This window comes from Mirounga angustirostris, unplaced genomic scaffold, assembly GCF_029215605.1.
Source record: "Mirounga angustirostris isolate CCGP_5_RB_7025 unplaced genomic scaffold, mMirAng1.0.hap1 SCAF_1, whole genome shotgun sequence".
NCBI lineage: Eukaryota > Metazoa > Chordata > Mammalia > Carnivora > Phocidae > Mirounga > Mirounga angustirostris.
This window is the reverse complement of record NW_026991709.1, coordinates 119407901-119430864: the sequence shown is the minus strand read 5'-3', so window position 1 is coordinate 119430864 and position 22964 is coordinate 119407901. Positions and strand designations below refer to the sequence as shown.

The following is a 22964-nucleotide window of genomic DNA, read 5'->3' as shown; positions in this document are numbered from 1 at the left end:
CTGCCGGGCCCGGGCCCCGGTGGCACCCGTGCAGCCTCCCCGCCCCGGATTAGGCGCAAGAGCACGGTGACCTACTACCCTCAGGACACGCGCTCCGCCCCGCCTCACGGCCCCTTCCATTGAAAAAATCAACAACAACAAAAAAAACCACCCTTGGCGATCACGTGAAAGCGGCGTGCCGGCCGCATGACGTCACGCAGCGCGGACCAATGGAAGCTTCTGTTTATGTCGGGGGTCACCGGAATATCCGAGCCCCCGCACGCAGCCTCGCCCCTCCGCCGACGGCGCCGCGCCGCTCTCCGGCTCTGGGAGCGAGCGTTCCGCTGGAGCGGGAGGCGGCGCGGCTGTAGCAGCGCGGGGAGGGCCGCGCCGGTTGCTTTCGGCAGCCGCTTCTCCGCTAGCCGGTCCCCCGCCGTCCCTGGGGCGCCGTGTGGCTCTAGCCCGGGACCGAAGCTGCCGGCCGCCGCGGGTGGCCGGATCCGCGTCCCGCCTCAGCGCCCGGAGGACATGCGGGAGAGAGAATGACCCAGAGGGACACGCTGGTGCATCTGTTTGCCGGGGGGTACGGTCCAGACAGGGCGTGCGGGCTGGGGCCGAGGGTGCTGGGCTGAAGGCCGTGGCCTGACAGGCGGGCGAGAGAGGGGTGAGGGGGCTTGAGCCGGGGGTTGCCGAGGAGGCTGAGGCCCGGCGGGGAGGGACGAGGGATGAAGCCGGGGCGGACGTAAGGCTTTGGGCCCGCGGAGCCGCGGCGAGGCTGGGGCGCTATCCGAGAGCCTGATGAGCGGCGGGCGGGGCCGAGGTGGGGGGACGAAGCGGCCCGGAGCCACGCGCCGCGGCCTAGCGCGTGTCGGGGATGCGGGCCGCGGAAAGGAGCGTGGCTGCAGGCCTCGCGGAGGTTTCTAGGCCTGGGGGACAGGACGGAGGTGCGGAGGCCGAGGACAAAATGGGCGCCGGGGCCACCTCCTCCCTCCCCCCTTTGCCGCGCGGGCTGAGAGGCGTCCTCACGTCGCTCACGCCCCACCTCGGACCTCGGGTAGCTGATTTCCCGGCCCGGGCTGCCCGGCTGGGCCCTGGCGGGGTGTGGGGGTGCTTCCCGCACCCGGGGGAGGCTTTGGTGTCCGCTCGCCGGCTGGAGCTGTAGGTTTCTCGCTCTTGGTTTTCTGCCCGAGCTTCTCCAGGTCGCAAGATGCGGTGCCAAGCAGTATTGCCTTTGGGGTCAGATTCTTTTCATGAAAACCAGCCCTCCTGTGCACCCGCTGCTTCTCGTCTGCTTAAAGGAGAAAGTCGGGGGTGGGAGAGGTCAAATCCTTTGGCGATAGTTACTGTGTATACAAGATTAGGACTAAGCCTAAAGCCTCCGTGATTGCCAACCTAAGTGCTACAGATACTTTGTTGAGCCAGTTGAGTCTCTTTTTTAGGTTTGTTCCTTCCAAATTATTGGGGAATCCTAGCATTTTTAAGTTTATTTATCTGTAGAATCATAGTCATCAAAAAATGGCTGCGGTGAGTTATGCTAAGGCTCTATATGGTCTATATGACCATATAAAGTCGCATCCCCTTAAAGCGTAGAGTTTTTCAGTCAGCCACTTTAAGACTTTATTGCCAATGATGGAAATACTTTCCTTGGGTTGGCACATTCACTCAACAAACTTTTGTTGTACACCAGTCGTGGGCCAGCCACTGTTCTGGAATAAAAAAATATTTTTCTTTTAATCCGTGAGACCAAGTTTAGACGAAGTTTACTTTCCATATTTCTGATACTTTTGCCAGTAATCCATATTTCTGATATGTTAAACCAATCTCGGCAAATTATATCATTTTTTAAAAAAAACCATTAGCCATGTAGATGTTCTTGTAAAGATGTCATGTTAGGCAAATTATCAGGCTTCCTCATGTAATCCCGTGAAAGTTAGGAGACTGCACATCTACTTCTGGCTGCTATTTTGAGTGAAAAATGGACAAAACCTTTAATTGCTTCATTTGTAAAATGAGGAAGGTGTACTGTATGATCTCTAAGGCCCTTCCCAGGTCCTAACATTTCTATTACTCTGCATTCAAAATTCATATATCAAGTTTTGTTAAAAGTAGGGCACGGTAGTTAGATTGCACTAAATTCCCAGTTTGGATTAAGATTATCTGTCACTTTTTTGTTATTAATACATGTAAAAGGACCTCCTGGTTAGCTTTTTCTTTAAAAGCAGAAATGGAGTTTTTGCAGCATCTAAACACCAATAGATTTAGGAGCCTCCCCTACCCCAAAGAACCTAGCATTTGCAGGTTATTTAGAGTATTAAATGAGGTACTGGGATGTAAGGCCTAACACGACATAGGTGATCAGCCTTATAAATTCCCGTCCTTTGTATCTCTTGATTTTATATTTACATGTGGTTGCATAACTTGTTGCAGTAAAACCTGGTTTATCTTTTTTTTTCTGGTTTATAATTTTTAGAGAAATTTTAGGACTAGGAAGGGTGGTAAAAATCTGGTTCAGCCCCTTAAAAATATGGAAAAATACTGAGGTGTATTGATTTACCCAAGGTCAAACAGCTTTCTATATGTGTAAAATGAGAGGTAAATAATCTCTACAGATCCTTCCAGCTCTATATTATATAAAGCCAATTTCATTATTTATTATTTATATATTATGTATTATTTATTATAAGCATTTGTGGAAATGCAAATAATCTCTACAGATCTTTCCAGCTCTATATTACATAAAGCCAATTTTGTAGAATATCCTGGAGGTCTGTATGGTAAACTTTGTGGAAATGCCCATTGTTGTGTCAGTTACATTTTTTTTTTTTTTTAAAGATGTGGGGCAGTTTATTATTTTCACAAATTGTTCCTAGAGATCTGAGACTAGAGTACTGAAAAGCTAAATTCAAAAAGAAAAATGGTCATTCTTGAAGTACAAAAATGTCATTAATGACTTTTTGTTTGTTTTGGTTTTTTTCCTATTTATTTGATGTAGTGTTCCATGATTCATTGTTTGCATATAACATCCAGCGCTCCATTCAACACGTGCCCTCTTTAATACCCATCACCAGGCTAACCCATCCACCCACCCCCTCCTTTCTAGAACCCTCAGTTTGTTTCTCAGAGTCCATAGTCTCTCGTGGTTCATCTCCCCCTCTGATTTCCCCCCCTTCATTTTTCCCTTCCTACTATCTTTTTTTTTTTTAAACATGTATTATTTGTTTCAGAGGTACAGGTCAGTTTACATTGTTCTTAATTGAAGATGTTGAATTCTTTTATATATGAAAGTGGCTTATTTAGGCAATCAATTCTGGTACATTCTTCATAGAAAACTAGATTTCATTATTTTTTATCCTAATAGAATTATGTTAATTAGTAGTTAGGAAAGTTATTTTTTACTTTAACAATAACAAGTAGTTACAGAAAAGGACATCTTTTTATTAGCTGTTGTAACTGGGCTGCTTCACACACAGGTACCATTTAGATTAAGTTATAAAAACTCAATATATTTTAATAGAACTAAACCTTTTGCAGTGGCATTTAGTCTTAGGCAAAAATTGCCTGAGAATGGGGCCTTTGGATTGTTTCCCTGATGATTATAATTGTATTCAAGTATGTTTATCAGGATCTCAGGGAGATTTCTAATAGCCTAGTAGCTATATTATTAAATCAGGAACATTTGCAACAGACCAGCACTGGACCTTGGGTGTGGTTGACATACACACATGCATAACTTACGCTTTCTTTAAGACACCCTTTGGTCCCATTATATTTTTTGCCAGAGTTAATATTCAGAGTTTGTAAGGCCATTGGTTAGATCAATTCAGTTATGGAGGCAACTCGTAACAACCTGCCAAAAGGATGTAGGTAAGATTTAATTTAAGCTGTATTTTTAATGACACTATATGTATATCAAATTCTTTAATAGAACTGTATATTATATAGTTCTTGTGTCAGTTTTCTACCAAGAGGCAGGTTGCTTTTTTCTTCTTTATTTGAGGGAGAGATTGTCTCAAATAGGAGGAGTAAACCTTAGAAACTGTCCTTTCTAGGTTTTTGATGTTATAGAATAATGAATTTGTATGCTCTTCAGCTATCAAACTTGACAATTCTTTCCTTGGAATTCTTTGCTAATCGAAGCACTTAAAGCAAATGAGCCAGCAACTTTGAATTTTAAGTTTTTCTTTTAACAATAAAGCTCCAACTTAGTACTTTATTGTAGCAAGTTACATTGGTGATAACTTAAAACTGATCTTAACTCATTGACCACATCAGTGGATCAGAGGGCCTCAGGAGCAGTTAGAAGGCAAAAAAGAAAGTGAAGGCTTGCTTAAGGTACTTGGAGTGGGGATATTGAGGGAAAATGTGAGAGGAAGTTTAGAATGTAGAAACCAGAGAGACTTGAGGATAATTGGATGTCAGAAAGCCTCTATATGCCTTTGTCACCCTTGTTAGCCTTTAGTACCTCATACTAAGGTAATCATAGGAGCTTCTTCACGTGGTCTTCTGTTAATTGTATATATTTAAGGTGTACAACATGATGATTTGATAATAAGTATACATAGTGAAATGATTATGACATAACATCTGATGTAATTACCATTTTTTGTATGTGAGAGCACCTGAAATCTACTCTTCGCAAATTTCCAGTGTTCAGTACAGTAGTATTAATTTTAGTCATTATGCTATACATTAGAACTTTAGACTTACTCATCCTATGTAACTGCAGATTTGTGCTGTTGACTAGTACCTTCCCATTTCCCACACCTTCTTGCCCCTGATGACTACCCTTTATGCTTCTATCTTATTTGACTTTAGATTTTATATGTAAGTGAGATCGTGCAGTTTTTTCCTTTCTGTGTCTGGCTTATTTCACTTAGCATAATGTCTTCCATGTTCATTTGTGTTATTGTAAATGGCAGATCTTCCGCATGGCCTTCTTGATCCTGGATTCTTCCTAGCCCCACTACATTCTACATTTCTATCTTGCTAGTTTTGGTTTTTTTTAAGATTTTTAAAATTTATTTAAGAGAGAGCAAGCAAAAGTTGGGGGGGGGGCAGAGGGAGAAGTAGAAGCAGACTCTCCCCTGAGCAGGGAGCCGTTCTACTGGATCCCAGGACCGCAGGATCATGACCTGAGCTGAAGGCAAACACAACTGACTGAGCCACGCAGGCGCCCTATCTTGCTAGTTTTTTAAAGCATTATATTGGCTGTTCAACTCAGTGTCCATGAGGAGTTTGCTTATTATAAATAGTAAAAAAATATTTAAATCAGTATTCATTGTTAAGAAACTTTCTTTGTGGGAGAGTAGAATAAAACAAATAATTTTAAATGTTACGGTTTTTATATAGAATGTTTAAGAAATAATTTCTAGTCTTTTCCATTGTTTTATGACTTGCTTAATAAAATAATTGTGCTGTCCAAAATCTTATAGATTAATAAATGAGACATATATATTTAATATATTTTAGTTGTACTCACATCCCTTTAATTGTGAAGCTGAGAATGCATTGTCCCTAGCCTCCAGCTATTAAGTAGCATGCTGCTTTAATCTTGCACTAAATTGACAGTGCATAGAAGATATCTCTACTCAGAAGCTACTTAAGATGTGTAATAACAATACAGAAGAGGGGTGCCTGGGTGGCTCAGTTGGTTAAGCGTCCGACTCTTGATTTGACACTCAGCTTATGATCTCAGGGTTGTGAGATAAAGCCGGTGTCAGGCTCAGTGCTGGACCTGGAGCCTATTTAGGATTCTCTCTCTCCCTCTCTCTGTCCTGTTCCCCCCGCCCCGCTCTCAAAAAAAAAAAAAAAATACAGAAGAACAAATTTTTCCTTTTATATCCTTGGTTAAATTGCATCTAATTTAGTATAAAACAGCATGCTTCAAATTGTATAGCAACCTATTAGTGGATTATGAAATCAGTTTGGTTGATTTGTGACCAACCTTTTAAAAATAGTAAGTATTCTGTGAAATGTTTGGGCATGTGGATATACTGTTTTGTTTTGTTTTTTTTAAGATTTTATTTATTTGACAGAGCACAAGCAGAGGGAGAGGGAGAAGCAGGCTCCCCACTGAGCAGGGAGTCTGATGCATGACTTGATCCCAGGACCCTAAGATCATGACCTTAGCCAAAGGCAGCCACTTAACCGACTGAGCCACCCAGGCGCCCCTATTTCTTGATGTAAAATATTTCTTGTGGAATTGAAGACAGAGATTTGAAAGGGAAAGAGCTGGACTTAAAATCAGCAGATTTGGGTTGTTCTTTAGTTGACTCAACTTGGAGCGACTAATTTTCCCTTGCAGGATTTTTGTTTCCTCATCTGTGGAATAAGGAAGTTGGGCCAAATACACGGTTTCCTACCTCCTTCTCTTTTTTTTTTTTTTTTAAAGACTTTATTTATTTGAGAGTGAGATCACGAGAGTGGGGAGGGTCAGAGGGAGAAGCAGACTTCCTGCTGAGCAGGGAGCCGGATGGGGGACTCCAGGAGGATCATGACCTGAGCCAAAGGCAGTCGCTTAACCAACTGAGCCACCCAGGCATCCCTGTTTCCTACCTCCTAAATCCTGAGTTACCAAATGCTACAGTGTTCACTCACTGATTCAGCATGAGTGCTTGCTGTGTCCCAGGCATTAACAGAGATGTTGGGGTTATAGTAAGTGGATATAAATTGCTGATTTCCTGATGCTTACATTGTAGCATCAGGGAACACAGAAGACAAAGTAAATAAAATACTTAGTATTTTAAGTGGCGTATGGGCTGTAGAGAAGAGTAGTTCAAGAAAGGTGGATAAAGAGTCAGTGTGAAGGATTCTGTATATGGTGATCAGAGAGGACATAACTGAGAGGTGACAACTGAGCAAAGATAAAGAGGTAAGGTAGTAACCCATTCTTCTATTCAAGGCAAGAATATTACAGATGCAACAGCAAGAATAGAGATCCTGAGACAGGAGCATGGTTCATGTATTAAATTCTAAGTAGAGTTACAGCAGAGGTCAGTGGCTTAGACCAGGATGGAAATGATGAGCAGTGGTTAAGATTCTGGGTTTATTTTGGAGTACTAAGTCAAAGACACTTGCATACCATACACATCATTTTTTCATGGGGTCCAGTGAGTGGGTCCCAAAAGCATCAGCCACATTCTCCAGTTAAAAACCACTGCTATTTAAAAAAAAAAAAAAAAAAAATTGATAAAATTTTGATTAAATTACTTTAAAAATAATGTATGCGTATGGTGTTTTTAAAAAGCTGCTTTAAGATTTTTATTAAACAGTATTTCCCAACTTCCCTCCCCCCACATCTCCTTCCTAGTCTCAGCTATGTGGAATTTTCTTCATACTTTCTCTTCTAGTACATGAGGATTTAGTTATACTATTTCCTCTTTCCCCTTTTTTTCTGTCCTCTCAATACGTAGTTACATCACAATTTTTTGGTTAAATGAATAGTAAATGCTTACCTTACTGTGACAATATAAATATCAGTGATAGGAGGGCTCAGTTTGTGAGCTTTTCTTTCTTGAATATCTTCGTTTCCTCCCCTTGGAGTTAATAATTGCTACACATTTAAAAATGTTTGTTTAGTTATGTGAGTTCTTGAATATTTAGTTTCATATCCTCAAGTATATTCATCTGTCAGCCTTTTTTTCCTGGAGATCTTCATCGGTCTGAACTTGTATTACCGTATCTTTTCTGGACTGGTTATTTTCTAAGCCTGACATTTTACTATCATCTTGGGATTCCTTTCTCCCTCTCCTAGGTTACTCATTCTGTTTCTAAATTCCCCCCATTTTATTGAGATATAATTGACCTATAACACTGTATTAGTTTTAGGTGTACAACATAATTACTTGGAATATTCCCTCCTCTTTTTTAGATTAATCCCTAAACTTGTAGAACACATTCTTTAGTAGCTATAAAAGGTGTAAGGTAGGAAATTTCTTAAGTATTTCTTTGTCTGCAGTGTATTTATTTTTTCTGCTTGACAGGTCTGGTATAGAATTCTAGAATCAGTGTATCTGCAGTTGTTGGAAATTCTGACGTTACTCTGACATTTCCTATGTATATAACCTTTTATCCTTTCTGTGGAACTTGATGGGATCTTTATTCCCAGTATTTTTTTTTTTTAAAGATTTTATTTATTTATTTGACAGAGACACAGCGAGAGAGGGAACACAAGCAGGGGGAGTGGGAGAAGGAGAAGCAGGCTTCCTGCTGAGCAGGGAGCCCAACATGGGGCTCGACCGCAGGACCTTGGGACCATGACCTGAGCCGAAGGCAGACGCCCAGTGACTAAGCCACCCAGGCACCCCTGTTCTCAGTAGTTTAAAAGATTGTAGTAGTTCACCTTGGTGTAGGTGTTGGTTTTGGGGGTTTTTTTGGGTATCTATTGATTCTACCTGTGAAACCTGACCTCAGAGATTCTTGAATTCTCATGTTCTTTAGAGAATTAAGCTTCTGCCTGGGAATATAGTTTTACCCAGTGTGTGGGTGTTGGGGTAGATCCACCTGGGTATCCCACCTTTGCTATAGCCTATCAGCCAGGCCTGTTTTCAGTTCTTTGCCTCACCTCCATCTTGAATACTTTGTGCACTAATCTTTAGGCCTCTGAGATTCTGCAGGGCTTTTCTTCAGTATTTCCTTCTACAATTCTTTTTGCCTCTTTACTAATAAGTCAGTTACCCCTTCCTATATGCTTCTTTGCTTGAAATCTTGGGTCTTGTTCATTTCTCCCCTGGTTCTCTCTGTCCTTGTGGCATATTTCTTTAAACAATGAGATTTTTGACATGAAGAGGAAATAATCTGAAGTTAATCCTGTTTTCATAAGGTGAGATTTTAAATGTTTGACTCCAGTAGTTTTGTTCTATCAATTCTAATGATTTCAGCATGCATAATAATTTTAAATGACTTTAAGGTAAAAACAGCATGAGAGATTCTGGAGTGTCACCCCTATGCTTACATGCCTATTGAATTTCATAACATAAAACTGCTTCAGGACAGCCTAAGTGCTTGTGTGTAGACCCATTTAAACCATCCCCCAGCTCTGTATAATTTAGATCCTCATTACTTGAATTGTTTTTTAAGGAATCATAGTATATATCTTGTCTGTGGTCTGGCCATAAAGTATATGTAATAGTTACGTTGGATTTCCATTACTGCTATCTGTAATAGATGCTGATAACTTCAGTAGCTAATATTTACTGAGCATTTTCTATGTGCCATGTCATGAAATACTTTACATGGGTCATATCATATATCACTTTACAACAAGGCTGTTTTCCCCAGTAGATTGTTTTCTTTATGTAGTAGGTTTATTTTCTTGCAGCGAGGAATGACAGGGTAGGAATTTTGGCCTATGTGCTAACTTTGCTTTTCTTTTTTTTTTTTTTTTAATTAATTTATTTAAGTGTTTTTTAAGATTTTATTTATTTGAGAGAGAGAGAGCACAAGAGGGGGGAGGGTCAGAGGGAAAAGCAGACTCCCTGCCAAGCAGGGAGCCTGATGCGGTACTCGATCCCGGGACTCCAGGATCGTGACCTGAGCCGAAGGCAGTCACCTAACCAACTGAGCCACCCAGGCCCCTAAGATTTTATTTTTAAGTAATCTCCACATCCAACATGGGACTTGAACCCACAACCCTGAGATCAAGAGTCGCACGCCCCATTGACTAAGTGAGCCAGGTGCTCTTGGGTTTTGTTTTGTTTTGTTTTTAAAGATTTTATTTATTTATTTGACAGCGAGAGAGAGAACCCAAGCAGGGGGAGTGGGAGAGGGAGAAGCAGGCTTCCTGCTGAGCAGAGAGCCTGATGTGGGGCTCGATCCCAGAACCCTGGGATCCTGACCTGAGCTGAAAGCAGACGCTTAACAACTGAGCTACCCAGGCACCCCTGTTTTGTTTTTAGGTAGGCTTCCTGACCATCATGGAGCCCAATGTGGGGCTTGAACTCACAACCCTGAGACCAAGAGTCGGATGCTTAATTGACTGAGCTATCCAGATGCCCCTGGGCACCCCTGTTTTTATTTCTTAATTATAGAAGTAATTCATGTTCATTGTGAAAACCAAGAAAACATTTTTTATGTTTTATAGAATATAAAACCAAAATACATATGCATTGTTATTATAAATTTGGGGCCTATTTGGTTTTTATCTCCAATAAATGTAATAATAAAGTAAATATACTAAACAGCTAAAAAAAAAAGCCAGGTAAATTCAAATTAAAACAGGTATGATTTATTGAGTGTAAATCAATATTGTAGTGTTGAATACAGTGTGTTTTACTGCACAGGCTGTCTTGAGTTCTGCAGCATATGCTACATCGTGTACTGTGATTCACATTTCTTGCCACTTAGCCCTCAACAATTAACAGAAACAAACTTGTGGCTTCTGTTAAAGCTTTTCCTTGTGGTCTTTTTTTTTTTTTCTTTTAAATTTTTTATTTATTTGCGAGAGAGAGAATGAGAGACAGAGAGCATGAGAGGGAGGAGGGTCAGAGGGAGAAGCAGACTCCCTGCTGAGCAGGGAGCCCGATGCGGGACTCGATCCCGGGACTCCAGGATCACGACCTGAGCCGAAGGCAGTCGCTTAACCAACTGAGCCACCCAGGCGCCCCCTTGTGGTCTTTTATATAAAGTTGACCCTTGAGCAACATGTATTTGAACTGATAGGGTCCACTTACATGCAGATTTTTTTAAATAAATACAGTACTGTAAATAGTTTCCTTATATGATTTTCATAACATTTTCTTTAGCTTTATAGTAAGAATACAATATGTAATACATATACAAAATATATGTTACATGCTTATGTTATTGGTAAGGCTTCCAGTCAACAGTAGACTATTAGAAGTTAAGTTTTGGGGGAGTCAAAAGTTACATGTGGACTTTTAACTACATGGGGTAGGGGAGGTTGGTTCCCCTAACCCCCATGTTTGGGAGTCAACTGTAATGAGGTTTTAAGCCTTTTCTGTAGCTGTTTAAAAATTAAACCTGTTCCTTATTTACTGAGTATGGAGTCTCCCTCGATCTAGTTAATTTTGTTTCAAATCTTTTATAGCCCTACTATTTATCTAATTGATGTATTGATTTCTGACAATATAATTATGGTTTTGATCTTTCCTTTTGGGGATTTAATTTTTTAAATTTCCTATTTAAAACTAAGTGGAGTTTTTAGGAAAATTTAGTTTATTATGATTAAAATTTTAACATAATGTAATTGTATTCCATTCCAGGTAGTTCATATACTTAACATTTCTTACTAGTTTTCACATACTCCGTTTTTTCATCAGATTTATCAGGGTATACAATAAAATTCACCAAATAAAATTTGTTAAGTGTATAGTTCAGTAAGTTTTCGTAAATGTATAAGGTACTGTAACTACTCTTATAATCAAGATACAGAACATTTCTTTTATCCTAAGAATTTCTTCATGCCCTTTGTAGTCAGTTCCTACGTACTTCACTGCCTCTTGGTAATCACTGATCTCATTTCTGTTCTAGTTTTGCCTTTTCCAAAAAGTCATTAAAATAAAAATGTCCTGAAACTAAAAGCCTTTTGTCCCTGACTTTTTTCAGTTAGCATAATGCTTTTGAGATTCATCCAGATTGTTGCGCCTTTTTTTTTTTTGCAGAATGTGATAATCTGTTATAATGATATACCGTAACTTGTTTATCCCTTCAGTTGATAAGACATTTAGGTTTCCAGTTTTGGGCTATTAAGAGTAGAGCTGCGGTAAATATTCATGGGCAGGTTTTTGTGCAGACATGTATCTGGATTTCTCCTGAGTCAATACCTAAGAGTGGGACTTTGTAAGAAACCAACAAGCTGCTTTTTCTGGGGTTTTTTGTGTTTTTTAAAACCATTTTCTAAAATGACTACCATTTTGCATTCCCATCAACAATGTATGAGATTTCCAGTTGGTCTTTATCAGCACTTGGCTTTCTCATTCTTTTTCGTTTTAGCGATTAATATAGATGTATTGTCATCATAGCTCGTTGTGGTTTTAATTTGCATTTCCCTGATAAATGATTTTGAAAAAATCTTTCAATGTTTATTTGCATCCATATATCTGGTGAAGTGTTTGTTCCAGTCTTTCTTTTGGGTTGTTTTTATCATTGAGTTGGTGTTTCTGAATATAAGCACTTTATCAGATGTGTGTTTTGCAAATATTTTCTCTCAGACTGTAGGCTTGTCTTCATTTTCTTAACAGTTTCAAAGTGACAGTTTTTAATTTTGGTAAAGTCCAGTTTATCATTTTTTTTTCTTTTACGATTCATGATTTTTTTGTTGTTATCTAGCCCAAAGTCGGTGATTTTTCGCCACATGTTTTCTTCTAGAAGTTTTACAGTTCCATGTTTTATATCTAGGTCTATGATTCATTCTGAGTTAAATTTTAAATACAGTATGAGGTAAGAGTCAAGTTTTATTTTACATATGGATGTTCTCTATTATTGTATTTTTCACTTCTGTTGCATAAAGTCTGTTTCAGTTTTATTTTCTTGATGGCAGGTACTGTTAGATCAGTATGAAATACTCTACCTTATTTAATGATTTGTCTTAAATTTTATTGGGAGTAATACTGATGCTATGCCTGCTTTTTTTATTATGTGATACACATATATATGTACACACACACACATAGACGCGCACGCACACTTCTTTTTTTAATTCTGGAGGTAGAATTGTTTAGTATATTTCTGTGGGGGGCTGCTTTTCTTTTTCTTCCTTTAATGCCATGGAGGTCCAGGTTACTTCTGATTTAGTCTGCTTTTCTCTTTGACTGTATGGTGAGAGCTCTCCTGAGTGATTTTCCTCTGGTTAAAAAGCAGTTCTCAAGGTTTCACAAGGTTTCACTTGGTAGCTGTTAGTGCTTTAAGAGAAAATTATTTCCCATTCTTGCATTTAAAAAGAATTATTACTCCAGCCTATCTTACATTCCTTGAAAAAGTTTAAATGATGTCATTTGTTAAGAGCTTTTATTTTCTTTTGGTGATCAGTTTTTCTATTTAAATTGGATTCTTCTAGCTAAGCCTACCTACCTTGTACAGATTCCTATATGAGGGCCTAATAATACTGATGTTGAGATACAAATGTCTTTTTTTTTTTGTAGGTAAAACAATTCTGAGTATTTGAATATTTAAAATAGGAAACATGATTATCTGTCAGTGATTAATTTTATTGCTCTGAAGACATATCTTGAGTTTTGAAAGATAGAGGAATTTGAGAGATAGGATATACCTCATAGCGGATCCTAGGTGTCAACAACCACAAATAATATCTGGGCGAGGAGCACCAAATAAACCCTTAGGATACTATTTAAAACTATGATGTGACTTCCCAGTAGATTTTAGTAACAATACCTGCCGTTTGGAGTCTTCTTTAATTATGCTTGCTAGGTAAATATTAAGCTCAGTTCTTTTTAGCTACTAAAGGTGTTTGTATGCAGTCAAATAAATGAAACATTAAAATTGTTTAGTCTTTTAAAATGAAAAATCTTAACACTTTAGTACCTTGGTGAAGCCCCAGTTGCCCACTCATTTTACAGTCTAAATGTGTGTACTAATTTATGGAGTAAATGGATTTGTTCTTTTCATTTTTTTGTAGATGTGGTGGTACAGTAGGAGCTATTCTGACATGTCCACTAGAAGTTGTAAAAACGCGGCTGCAGTCCTCTTCTGTGACACTTTATATCTCTGAAGTTCAGTTGAACACCATGGCTGGAGCCAGCGTCAACCGAGTAGTGTCTCCTGGACCTCTCCATTGCCTAAAGTGAGAGCACAGTATTCGTGAATTTTTTTTTTTAAGTCTGTTTACTTTAATGATACCCATGTGTTTTGTTTGTTTATATTCTGCCACATTTAAAAAGGCTTTTTACAAAGTTATTAGTAGCGTTACTCTGAATTATATTCATCAGAAATGATAATCCCTAATGGAGAGGAACAGTTAGTTGGATAATATAAAATGAAATATCATTTCCAAATCATGTGTATTTGGAATATTTTTCTATATTCAGTGGATTTGTTTTCTGAAAGTATTATAGGTATTCTGTTTCGGATTATTTGTCTTTGAAATGTGATAGTGTCGAAAGCCAATTCTTTTTGTGTGTTTTTTAATTTTCCAAGTACTGACACAGTAAGTACATCCACTTAATGGCAATCTGTGATTTTTATATAACCTAAACATAACTGAAATTTAAAGCAGTGTTCTACTGATTTTAAGAGGTGAGTCAGTGTTTGTTTGACATTTCTTGGTGATTTGAAAAATATTTTGTTTTTACATTTTACCATACTTCATTATATTGCACATTGGATTTGAAAAGTCAAAACTATTGAAATTAAGTTTTACATGTTCACACTTAGGTATGTAACTTGTGTCTGCCTTATCAGGTCACTGGTACATCATCTATTTGAGCTTAGTTCAGTAGTGTTTATTTTGTGGCAGCAAATAAACTCAATACTGTGTGTTTACCTTAGTTACCAAAATTTACCTAGTACATGATAGGTAGAATAAAATTGTTAACAATTTTGGATTAAAGTACCATAATTATAAGGACACCTGGGTGGCTCAGTCAGTTAAGCGTCTGACTCTTGATTTCTGCTCAGGGTTGTGAGATGTAGCCCTATGACGGGCTCCGTGCTGGGCATGGAGCCTACTCAAGATTCTCTCTCTCTCTCTCTCTCCCCCTCTTCCTCTGCCCCTCCCTCCTTAAATAAATAAATAAAATGCTATAATTATAGATGAATATCTGATGAATAAGAGTATTATCAATCTGATTAATAATATCATCTTGATAAAAATAGAACATTTTACCTATTAATAATAGATCATTTCAGTATCATGATTTTGACTTTTATTACCACTGATTACCTCTCCTTAAACTTCTTTGACCTTTGTGACAGTACTATATATATATATTTATTTATCTATCTATTTAAGAGCGAGCAGGAATGTGCATGAGCAGAGGGAGGGGCAGAGGGGGAGGAAAAGGGACAAGCAGACTCCGAGCTGAGTGCAGAGCCGGTGTGGGGCTCAATCTCCTAACCCTGAGATCATGACCTGAGCCGAAATCAAGTCAGATGGCTAACCAACTGAGACACCCAGGCTCCCCACCATAGTACTATATTTTTTGCTCTATTTTTCAGTGGTTTTGCCGTCTCTGATTTTTCTCAGCAGTAGTAGGAATCCCTCTCAGCTTTGTTTTAATTTCTCAGTTTTTCTGGCCCTCTTGTAAGAGCTAGTTTAACATGTTTCACCTGTCATTAGTGTGTAGGTGACTTCTAAGTTTGCATTCTCTGCCTTAACGTCTTTTTACTCTCATTCCCATTGTTACCCTACTCAGGGGCTCTGTCCCAAGCAATCTGTTTCATGGCTTTTTTTTTCCCTAACATCTTTACTTGAGGTATAAGTCACATACCATAAAATGAACCCACGTAAAGTGTACAATTTGTTTTTAGTATATCCACAGAGTTGTGCAACCATTATGACCTTTCTAAATTTCTAACATTTTTATCATCACAAAATAAACCTTTATCTGTTAGCAGTCACTTCTCATTTTCTCCCTTCCCTCTCCCTCCATCCCTTAGCCCTAGGCAACTACTAATCTGCTTTCTGTCACTATAGATTTGCTTATTCTGGACATTCTATATAAATGGAATTATATAATACACAGTCTTTTGTGATTGGTTTCTTTCACTTAGCATAATGTCAAGATTCATCCATGTTTTAACAAGTATCTTTTTATTGTCAAGTATTGCTTTATATGGATGTATATCTCACATTTTGTTTATCCACTCATCAGTGATAGACATTGGTTTGTTTCCACTTCTGGAGTATTCTGAATGATGATATTATAGAGACGTATGTTTTCATTTTGAGGGATATGCTAGGAGTGGAGTTTCTCCGTCATATGGTAACTTTATGTTTAACATTTTGAGGAACTATCACGCTGTTCTCCAAAGTGGCTGCATCATTTTACATTCCTATCACCAATGAATGAAATTTTCAATTTCTGCACAGCCTCACCAGCCCCAGTTTTTTGGTTTTAAGTAGGCTCCATGTCCAGCATGGAGCCCAACTCAGGGCTAACACAACCCTGAGATCAAAACCTGAGCTGAGATCAACAGTCGGACACTTAAGAGACTGAGCCACCCAGGCACCCCCGCCAACCCTTGTTTTACTATGTCTGACTTTTTTTATTGTAACCATTCTAGTGAGTGAAGTGTTTCGTGGCTTAAGCACAAACTTTAGGAATCCCTCCTGGGCTCTTAGATTCCTAGGCGGCTCATGGATGAACTTCAGGGTCTATAAATTACATGAAATTGTATGCAAAATTGTGTTTGCAAATGTGTATTTTTTAAAAGATTTTATTTATCTATTTGAGAGAGAGAGCACGAGTGAGTGTGAGCAGAGGGAGAGAATCTCAAGCAAATTACTTGCGGAGCAGAGAGTCCAATGTGACCCAGTTTTTTAAAGAAAATTTACCAGGGCACCTGAGTGGCTCAGTTTTAAGCGACTGCCTTCGGCTCAGGTCATGATCCTGGAGTCCCGGGATCAAGTCCCACGTCGGGCTCCCTGCTCAGCGGGGAGTTTCCTTCTCCCTCTGATCCTCCCTCCCCCCCCCCAGGCTCTCTCTCATTCTCTCAAATAAATAAATAAAATCTTTAAAGAACATTTACCTTTCTTAATTCTTCAAAGAGATTTATGATACAGAAAAGTCTTAACAAACACTGAATCTTCAAAATGTTCTCTATAAGTTGTTATTTCGAACTCTGCTTCTGTCTAATCTGGTTTTATCAGAAATGGTTCTGTATCACCTGTGTCAGTCAGTTTGGAAGGATGGTAAAAATGCAAATTACTGAGCATTGTCCTCTATCTGTTGAATCAGAATACTTGGAGGGTGAGATTGGAGAAATAGGCATTTTAAATGCTCCAGTAGTAATCATAATACTAAGATTTATCAAGTACTTACAGGGAGCCAGATGATCTTTTAAGTTCTTTATATATTAATTTATTTATTCCTCACAGCAACCCAGAAAAAGAGTACTGTTTTTCTCTGTTTAATGCTGATGAAAATAAGGATAAGATAAAAGTTATTACCTTATGTTCTTATAGCTAGTCATTTACCAAAATTGGTCTTCATATTAAGAAGTCTGGCCCCATATCTCAGGCCCTTATTTAACCGTTATGCTCACCTGTCTTTAAAGAAATCATTCTTAAGCATATAGGTGGTTGAGAACCACTGCTCTAACCTGTTAACTCTAAGTTAAAATACTTACTTTTTCCAGTTTGTTTCTTCTCACTTCCAAGCTTAATTTAATAACTCTCAGAAAGCCTTCCATGACTTAGACATGCCTCTTCCTTTCCCTGCTGGGCATATGTATCTAGCTTGTATAGTATTTGCTTATTAATATAGTCTGTTGAATTATTTGTTTCAATATAATTCTTTTTTCCACAACTGTACATCAAATTTCTCAATGGCAGGTGTCTCACCTTTTCTGTCTTTTTACTCTGCTTAGTTTTTATACAGTAAGTATTCAGTATAGTAAATGTTAACTGAATAGAGGGAGAAATGGTAACAGGCTAACCATTTTAGTACCCTAAAGGAGGTTAGCATGCCAGATTTTGACACCATTTCATTGGAATGGTTGAATGAGATAATGCTGTATTACTGAGAGAGTTGTCTGATATCAAGAAAGGACCTCAGATACTAGACTGTGAACTACATTTCTGATTGGGAATTGAATTTGCTGGTAAAGATTGTAAAATGGAGGATATTGAAGATAAGAGTAGCATGATTATATAAAAATGTAGAAATTATACTGTAGTTTTTAAAACTTTTAGAAAAGAATCTGATTGGGATTCTTTTTATTATCATTTAGGATTATCAATTTATGCTATGTCAAGAAAAACAGATTTTCATAAGTAAGAAAAACTGACCAGAGCAGTACAACATTATAGCAGAAACGTACAGGTTTAAAAGTCTTAAGTTTGCTATACAAATAAAGTACTAGACTTTGAAGGACATTCCTTTCTAAATATTTTTCTCTTTCAGAGTGATCTTGGAAAAAGAAGGGCCTCGTTCCTTGTTCAGAGGATTAGGTCCCAATATAGTGGGGGTGGCTCCTTCCAGGTAAAAAGAATTTTTTTAAGTTAAACAAAATCTTGGCAATCTTTCTTGTTTCAAGCTTAATGATGGAAGATGCTGAAAAGAAGTCAAGATGGTAAGGATAAAGCACCATGGTCTAAAAACAGGTATCACTAACCATGTAAAAGCTTGAGCAGTTTGCCTTGTGTGAAGACCTCTTAGTGAAATCATCATGATGCTGTTTTTGTACCAAGTTCAGAAGGCAAAGAACAAACTAAGGGAACCAACAGTGAGAAAGAGGAATACCTAGATCTTTAGAACTAACCCTATTTGGGGCGCCTGAGTGGCTTAGTCGTTAAGCGTCTGCCTTCGGCTCAGATCATGATCCCAGGGTCCTGGGATTGAGCCCCGCATCCGGCTCCCTGCTCCGCAGGAAGCCTGCTTCTCCCTCTCCCACCCCCCTGCTTGTGTTCCCTCTCTCGCTGTGTCTCTCTCTGTCAAAGAAATAAATAAAATCCTTTTTTTTTTTTTAAAGATTTTATTTATTTATTTGAGACAGAGAGAATGAGAGACAGAGAGCATGAGAGGGAGGAGGGTCAGAGGGAGAAGCACACTCCCCGCCGAGCAGGGAGCCCGATGCGGGACTCGATCCCGGGACTCCAGGGTCATGACCTGAGCCGAAGGCAGTCACTTAACCAACTGAGCCACCCAGGTGCCCAGAAATAAATAAAATCTTAAAAAAAAAAAAAACTAATTAGAGGACAAGCTAAAGAGAATAATTTCATTCCCTATTAAAAGAGCCAGAAAGGCCTTATTAATACATTAGTCATTTTTCTCTGATACCCTTTTATCTTAGATTTACTTCTTCCATAATAAAATACTGTAGAGTTCCCATTCAGAGTGAAAAATGGCTCTCTGTATCCCATGTACTAGATACATGTCTTATTATTTATTGGGTTTCAACTTTTTTTTTTTTTAAAGATTTATTTATTTATTTGAGAGAGAGAGAGTACATGAGAGGGGGGAGGGTTAGAGGGAGAAGCAGGCTCCTTGCTGAGCAGGGAGCCCGATGTGGGACTCGATCCAGGGACTCCAGGATCATGACCTGAGCCGAAGGCAGTCGCTTAACCAACTGAGCCACCCAGGCGCCCCGGGTTTCAACTTTTTATGGGCTCTTTTCACTCTTAAAAAATTATCTTGGGGCGCCTGGGTGGTTCAGGTGGTTAAGCGTTGGACTCTTGGTTTCACCTTAGGTCATGATATTAGGGTCGTGAGATGGAGCCCGGCTTAGGGCTCTGTGCTCAGTATGGAGTCTACTCGAGATTCTCTCTTCTTCTCCTTCTCCCTACCCTCTGCTGCTCCTCCTCCACTTGCACGCTTGTGTATCCTCCCACACACGAGCGCGCGCACGAGCTCTCGCAAATGAATAAATTTTAAAAGATTTTATCGTGACGGCCTTCAGCTCAGGTCATGATCCCGGGGTCCTGGGATTGAGTCCTGCATCAGGCTCCCCCTGCTCTGTGGGGAGTCTGCATCTCCTTCTGCCTGCCACTCCCCCTGCTTGTGCTTTCTCTCTCTCTGTAAATAAATAAAATCTTCAATTAAAAAAAAATTTATCCTTACTATAAAAACTAAAAACATGTATAGCATAAAGGTTGACATTCCATCTTAAACACATCACCTCTCAGGTTATATGCCTTCTCACAGGCACTTACACTTTTCTGCACAGATAACTGTTAACTAATAAACAGTTTGGTGTGTATAGCCTTCCGTTAATTTTTCTGGCTTATTGTATATGTAAAATGCATAAAATGTATACTTTTAATTATCATATACAATCATTTAATCATATTAAAATATTTCACCAAATTTGTCTTGAAGCTTTTTCCATCAAAATATGTAGTTTTTGTTTAATCACATAGTATGGCTATTCTATCATTAATAAGCATTTCCTTATTGATAAACCTTTAGGTTTATTTCCACATTTTGTCTGTTGTAAACAGTTTTGTGAACATAGCTATACTTTATCTTTGACTACTTAAGCAAGTGTATTTCTTTAGAATAGTTCATTATAAGTAGAATTTCTGTATAAAAGAGCATTTACACATTTGAAATTTATGAATATTGCTCAATTGCCTTCTGAAAAGGCATTCCATATTTTTATTCTCAAATAGTGAATTAGTTACTCTTTATCACATATTACTCATGTTGGTTACTATTCATGTCTTTTAATACTTGCCAAATAGACTAAACATGATTTTCACTGTGTGTGTGTGATTTTTTTTTTTTTAAGATTTTATTTGTTAGCGAACACAAGTGGGGTGGGGGGGAGGGTCAGAGGGAGAAGCCAACTCCCCACTGAGCAGGGAGCCCAGCGCAGGGCTCAATCCAAGGACCCCGTGATCACAACCTGAGCTGAAGGCAGATGCTTAACCAACTGAGCCACCCAGGTGCCCTGATTTCCACTGTTTTAATGTACATTTGTTTAATTTTGGGTGCAGTCACATCCTCCTCCTTGTAATGATTTGCCATTTGTGTATCTCTGCTGTGAATTACCTGTATATATTCTTGCCTATCTTCTCATTAAAAGTTCTTTCCTACTCATTTCTAGGAATGTGCTGTTTATATATCTTCACAGTTTGTCAATTAAATCTATTCTATTTGTTTTTCTTGCTCATAATGTAGAATGTTTCATTTTAAATTATATTAGCTTCCCATTTTCTTCAGCACATTAAAAAAGGTACAGCAGTGAAACTGTCCTCATTTGTACTTGTTTGCCTGTTATATTCCTTATTGGACAAATAACCAGGGTTGTTGGGAAATAAAAGGATTTGATACTGCAAGCAAATAATTCAAAGCCTGGAAGGCTAAACAATGAAGAGGTGGTTGGGATGCGTGAAATCATAGTCAATAAGTTAAGAGAGGAAATATTTACAGATTTAATGGAATATTTACAAACAGAAGACATGACCTGATGGAGCTCATTTCTTCTGGAATTATTTTGTCTGTTTAAGGATACTGTGAACTACTCTGTGTGTATAATATAGATTAGAGTATGTCACGGTATCTCAATTGTTTAACATACCTTGATGAATTACCACCCTCTCCCCACTTAAAGAAAAGTATATTTTATATATATATAACATACATATTATATGTTAAAGGTATTATCTTTGTATTAATATCAACTAATTATATATTTAGCAGTTTTTTTAAGTTCTCATACCATATTTACTCAAGTGTGTTTAACCTTACCATTACATAAGCCTTCCAACCTTATTCATATGTTTCCAAACATCAAAATCTTATACAAATAGTTTTTGTTTGATTCAGTCAGTTGCTGTAAAAGTATTGGGTCAGGGTGGTAGGAGTCTTTTTGTTGGAGAATGCTTTACATTTGAGGAACTTTACATTGAAGTTTGTCTTCAGTGAGTCAATGCAAAACATGCTTCAGAATCTATATGGAAAAAATATGTAAATTAACCTGATGTTACATGAGAATGTGGCTAAGACTTTGTTTTTAGATTTCTCTAAAATTATAAAGATCAGTTCACTTGTCATTTAAATCTTATGAATTATGCAACATGCGTATTGATAAAATTTAAATCTTTATTTTAGAGCAATATACTTTGCTGCTTATTCAAACTGCAAGGAAAAGTTGAATGGTGTATTTGATCCAGATTCTACCCAGGTACACATGATTTCAGCTGCAATGGCAGGTATGAATATATAATATTAAAAAGCAAAAAATTTTCCAAAACCTAGAGACTTAATATTGAATTATGATTTTACATTATATAGTTAAGACAGTGTGCTTTTCACTGATTTAGCATCTACATACATGATTCTTATATTTATTAATATACAGTAAATTTGATCAGGAGGTATACTTAAAATCTATTATAAGTTGGCATTTTTGTAATCGGGTTTGTGATAGCATACAGGTAATATAATATTTACATTGTCTTGTGTAGTCCACTGAATATTTAGTGATGACTTTTGACAGTTTAAAGAATCCAACCATAATTACACTATAAATAAGTTATGCAGCTGTAATTTACTCTTCTCTCCTCAATTTCTGTTAGTGCCTTTTCCCTTTTTGCTGCATGTTTTGGCTTCTGTCTGAAATGTGCCGGCAGTTCTTGGTAAAGTATTCATTTTGTCCTGTGCTCAAATGCTGAAATTTTTGTGATGTACTACTGATAACTGAGAGTTACTGTCATGTATGTGTTTTGAAAAATATGTTTAGCATTCCATATAAATCACACTAGATGGTACTTGAAATTTAGGCACTGGCTCTGTGTACATGCTTGCTATAGAAGTGTTTTCCAACATCATTGTTGAGTATATATGATTCTGACTTAAAGCAACTAGTTCTGGGCCTCTGTACTGCCTTAAAGATAAACTAGGAGATTGATTTGACCAGTCTGGTTCTGGAATCATTTGTTGCAATGCGTGTTAGACAAAGCCGTGACCTTTGGTTTATTCTCTGCAGTTTTCTGAGATTCGTGGTATATTTAACCATACCTCACATTTCCAAATTATGCTATGACTATAAAGCAAATTATTACTACTTTCATCAACTGTTGAGCAGTAAATTGAGTGTCAATTACATGTTTAATAATGAGTGCCTTAAACTGTTAACCATTTTCTGTTTAGAAATAAATTGGATCAATTTGAACCACATACTTTAACGAACTAAGTGTAAGTTGGAAATAACTAATTTCTGAAAGGTCAATAGCCATATAATCTACCATATACCTCACAAATTATTTTCAAGGCTTTTTATATTTGGTAATTGCTCACTGACTCATTGAAGTTTTAAAGCTGAAAGGTAAAAACCTGAGAGGTCAAGGTGGTGAAATACTCTTATTTACCCATGAGGAAAGACCTTGGGCAAGTTATATAATT

General features: G+C 38.1%; 1 protein-coding gene across 2 annotated transcripts in view; it reads left to right on the top strand.

Annotated features, from left to right (window-relative positions):
- The first annotated feature begins 248 nt into the window (after positions 1-248).
- Positions 249-22964, top strand: part of SLC25A36 (solute carrier family 25 member 36) — a 38284-nt gene continuing 15568 nt past the window's right edge. The window contains exons 1-4 of one of the 2 annotated variants that reach the window (XM_045903663.3): positions 251-562; positions 13574-13738; positions 18021-18098; positions 21672-21772. In XM_045903663.3, the coding sequence (XP_045759619.1) occupies positions 522-562; positions 13574-13738; positions 18021-18098; positions 21672-21772 (385 nt within the window). In that variant the 5' untranslated portion in view covers positions 251-521. Of the gene's footprint in view, positions 563-13573; positions 13739-18020; positions 18099-21671; positions 21773-22964 lie in introns of both variants that reach the window. The other variant, XM_064587106.1, reaches the window with a different exon arrangement.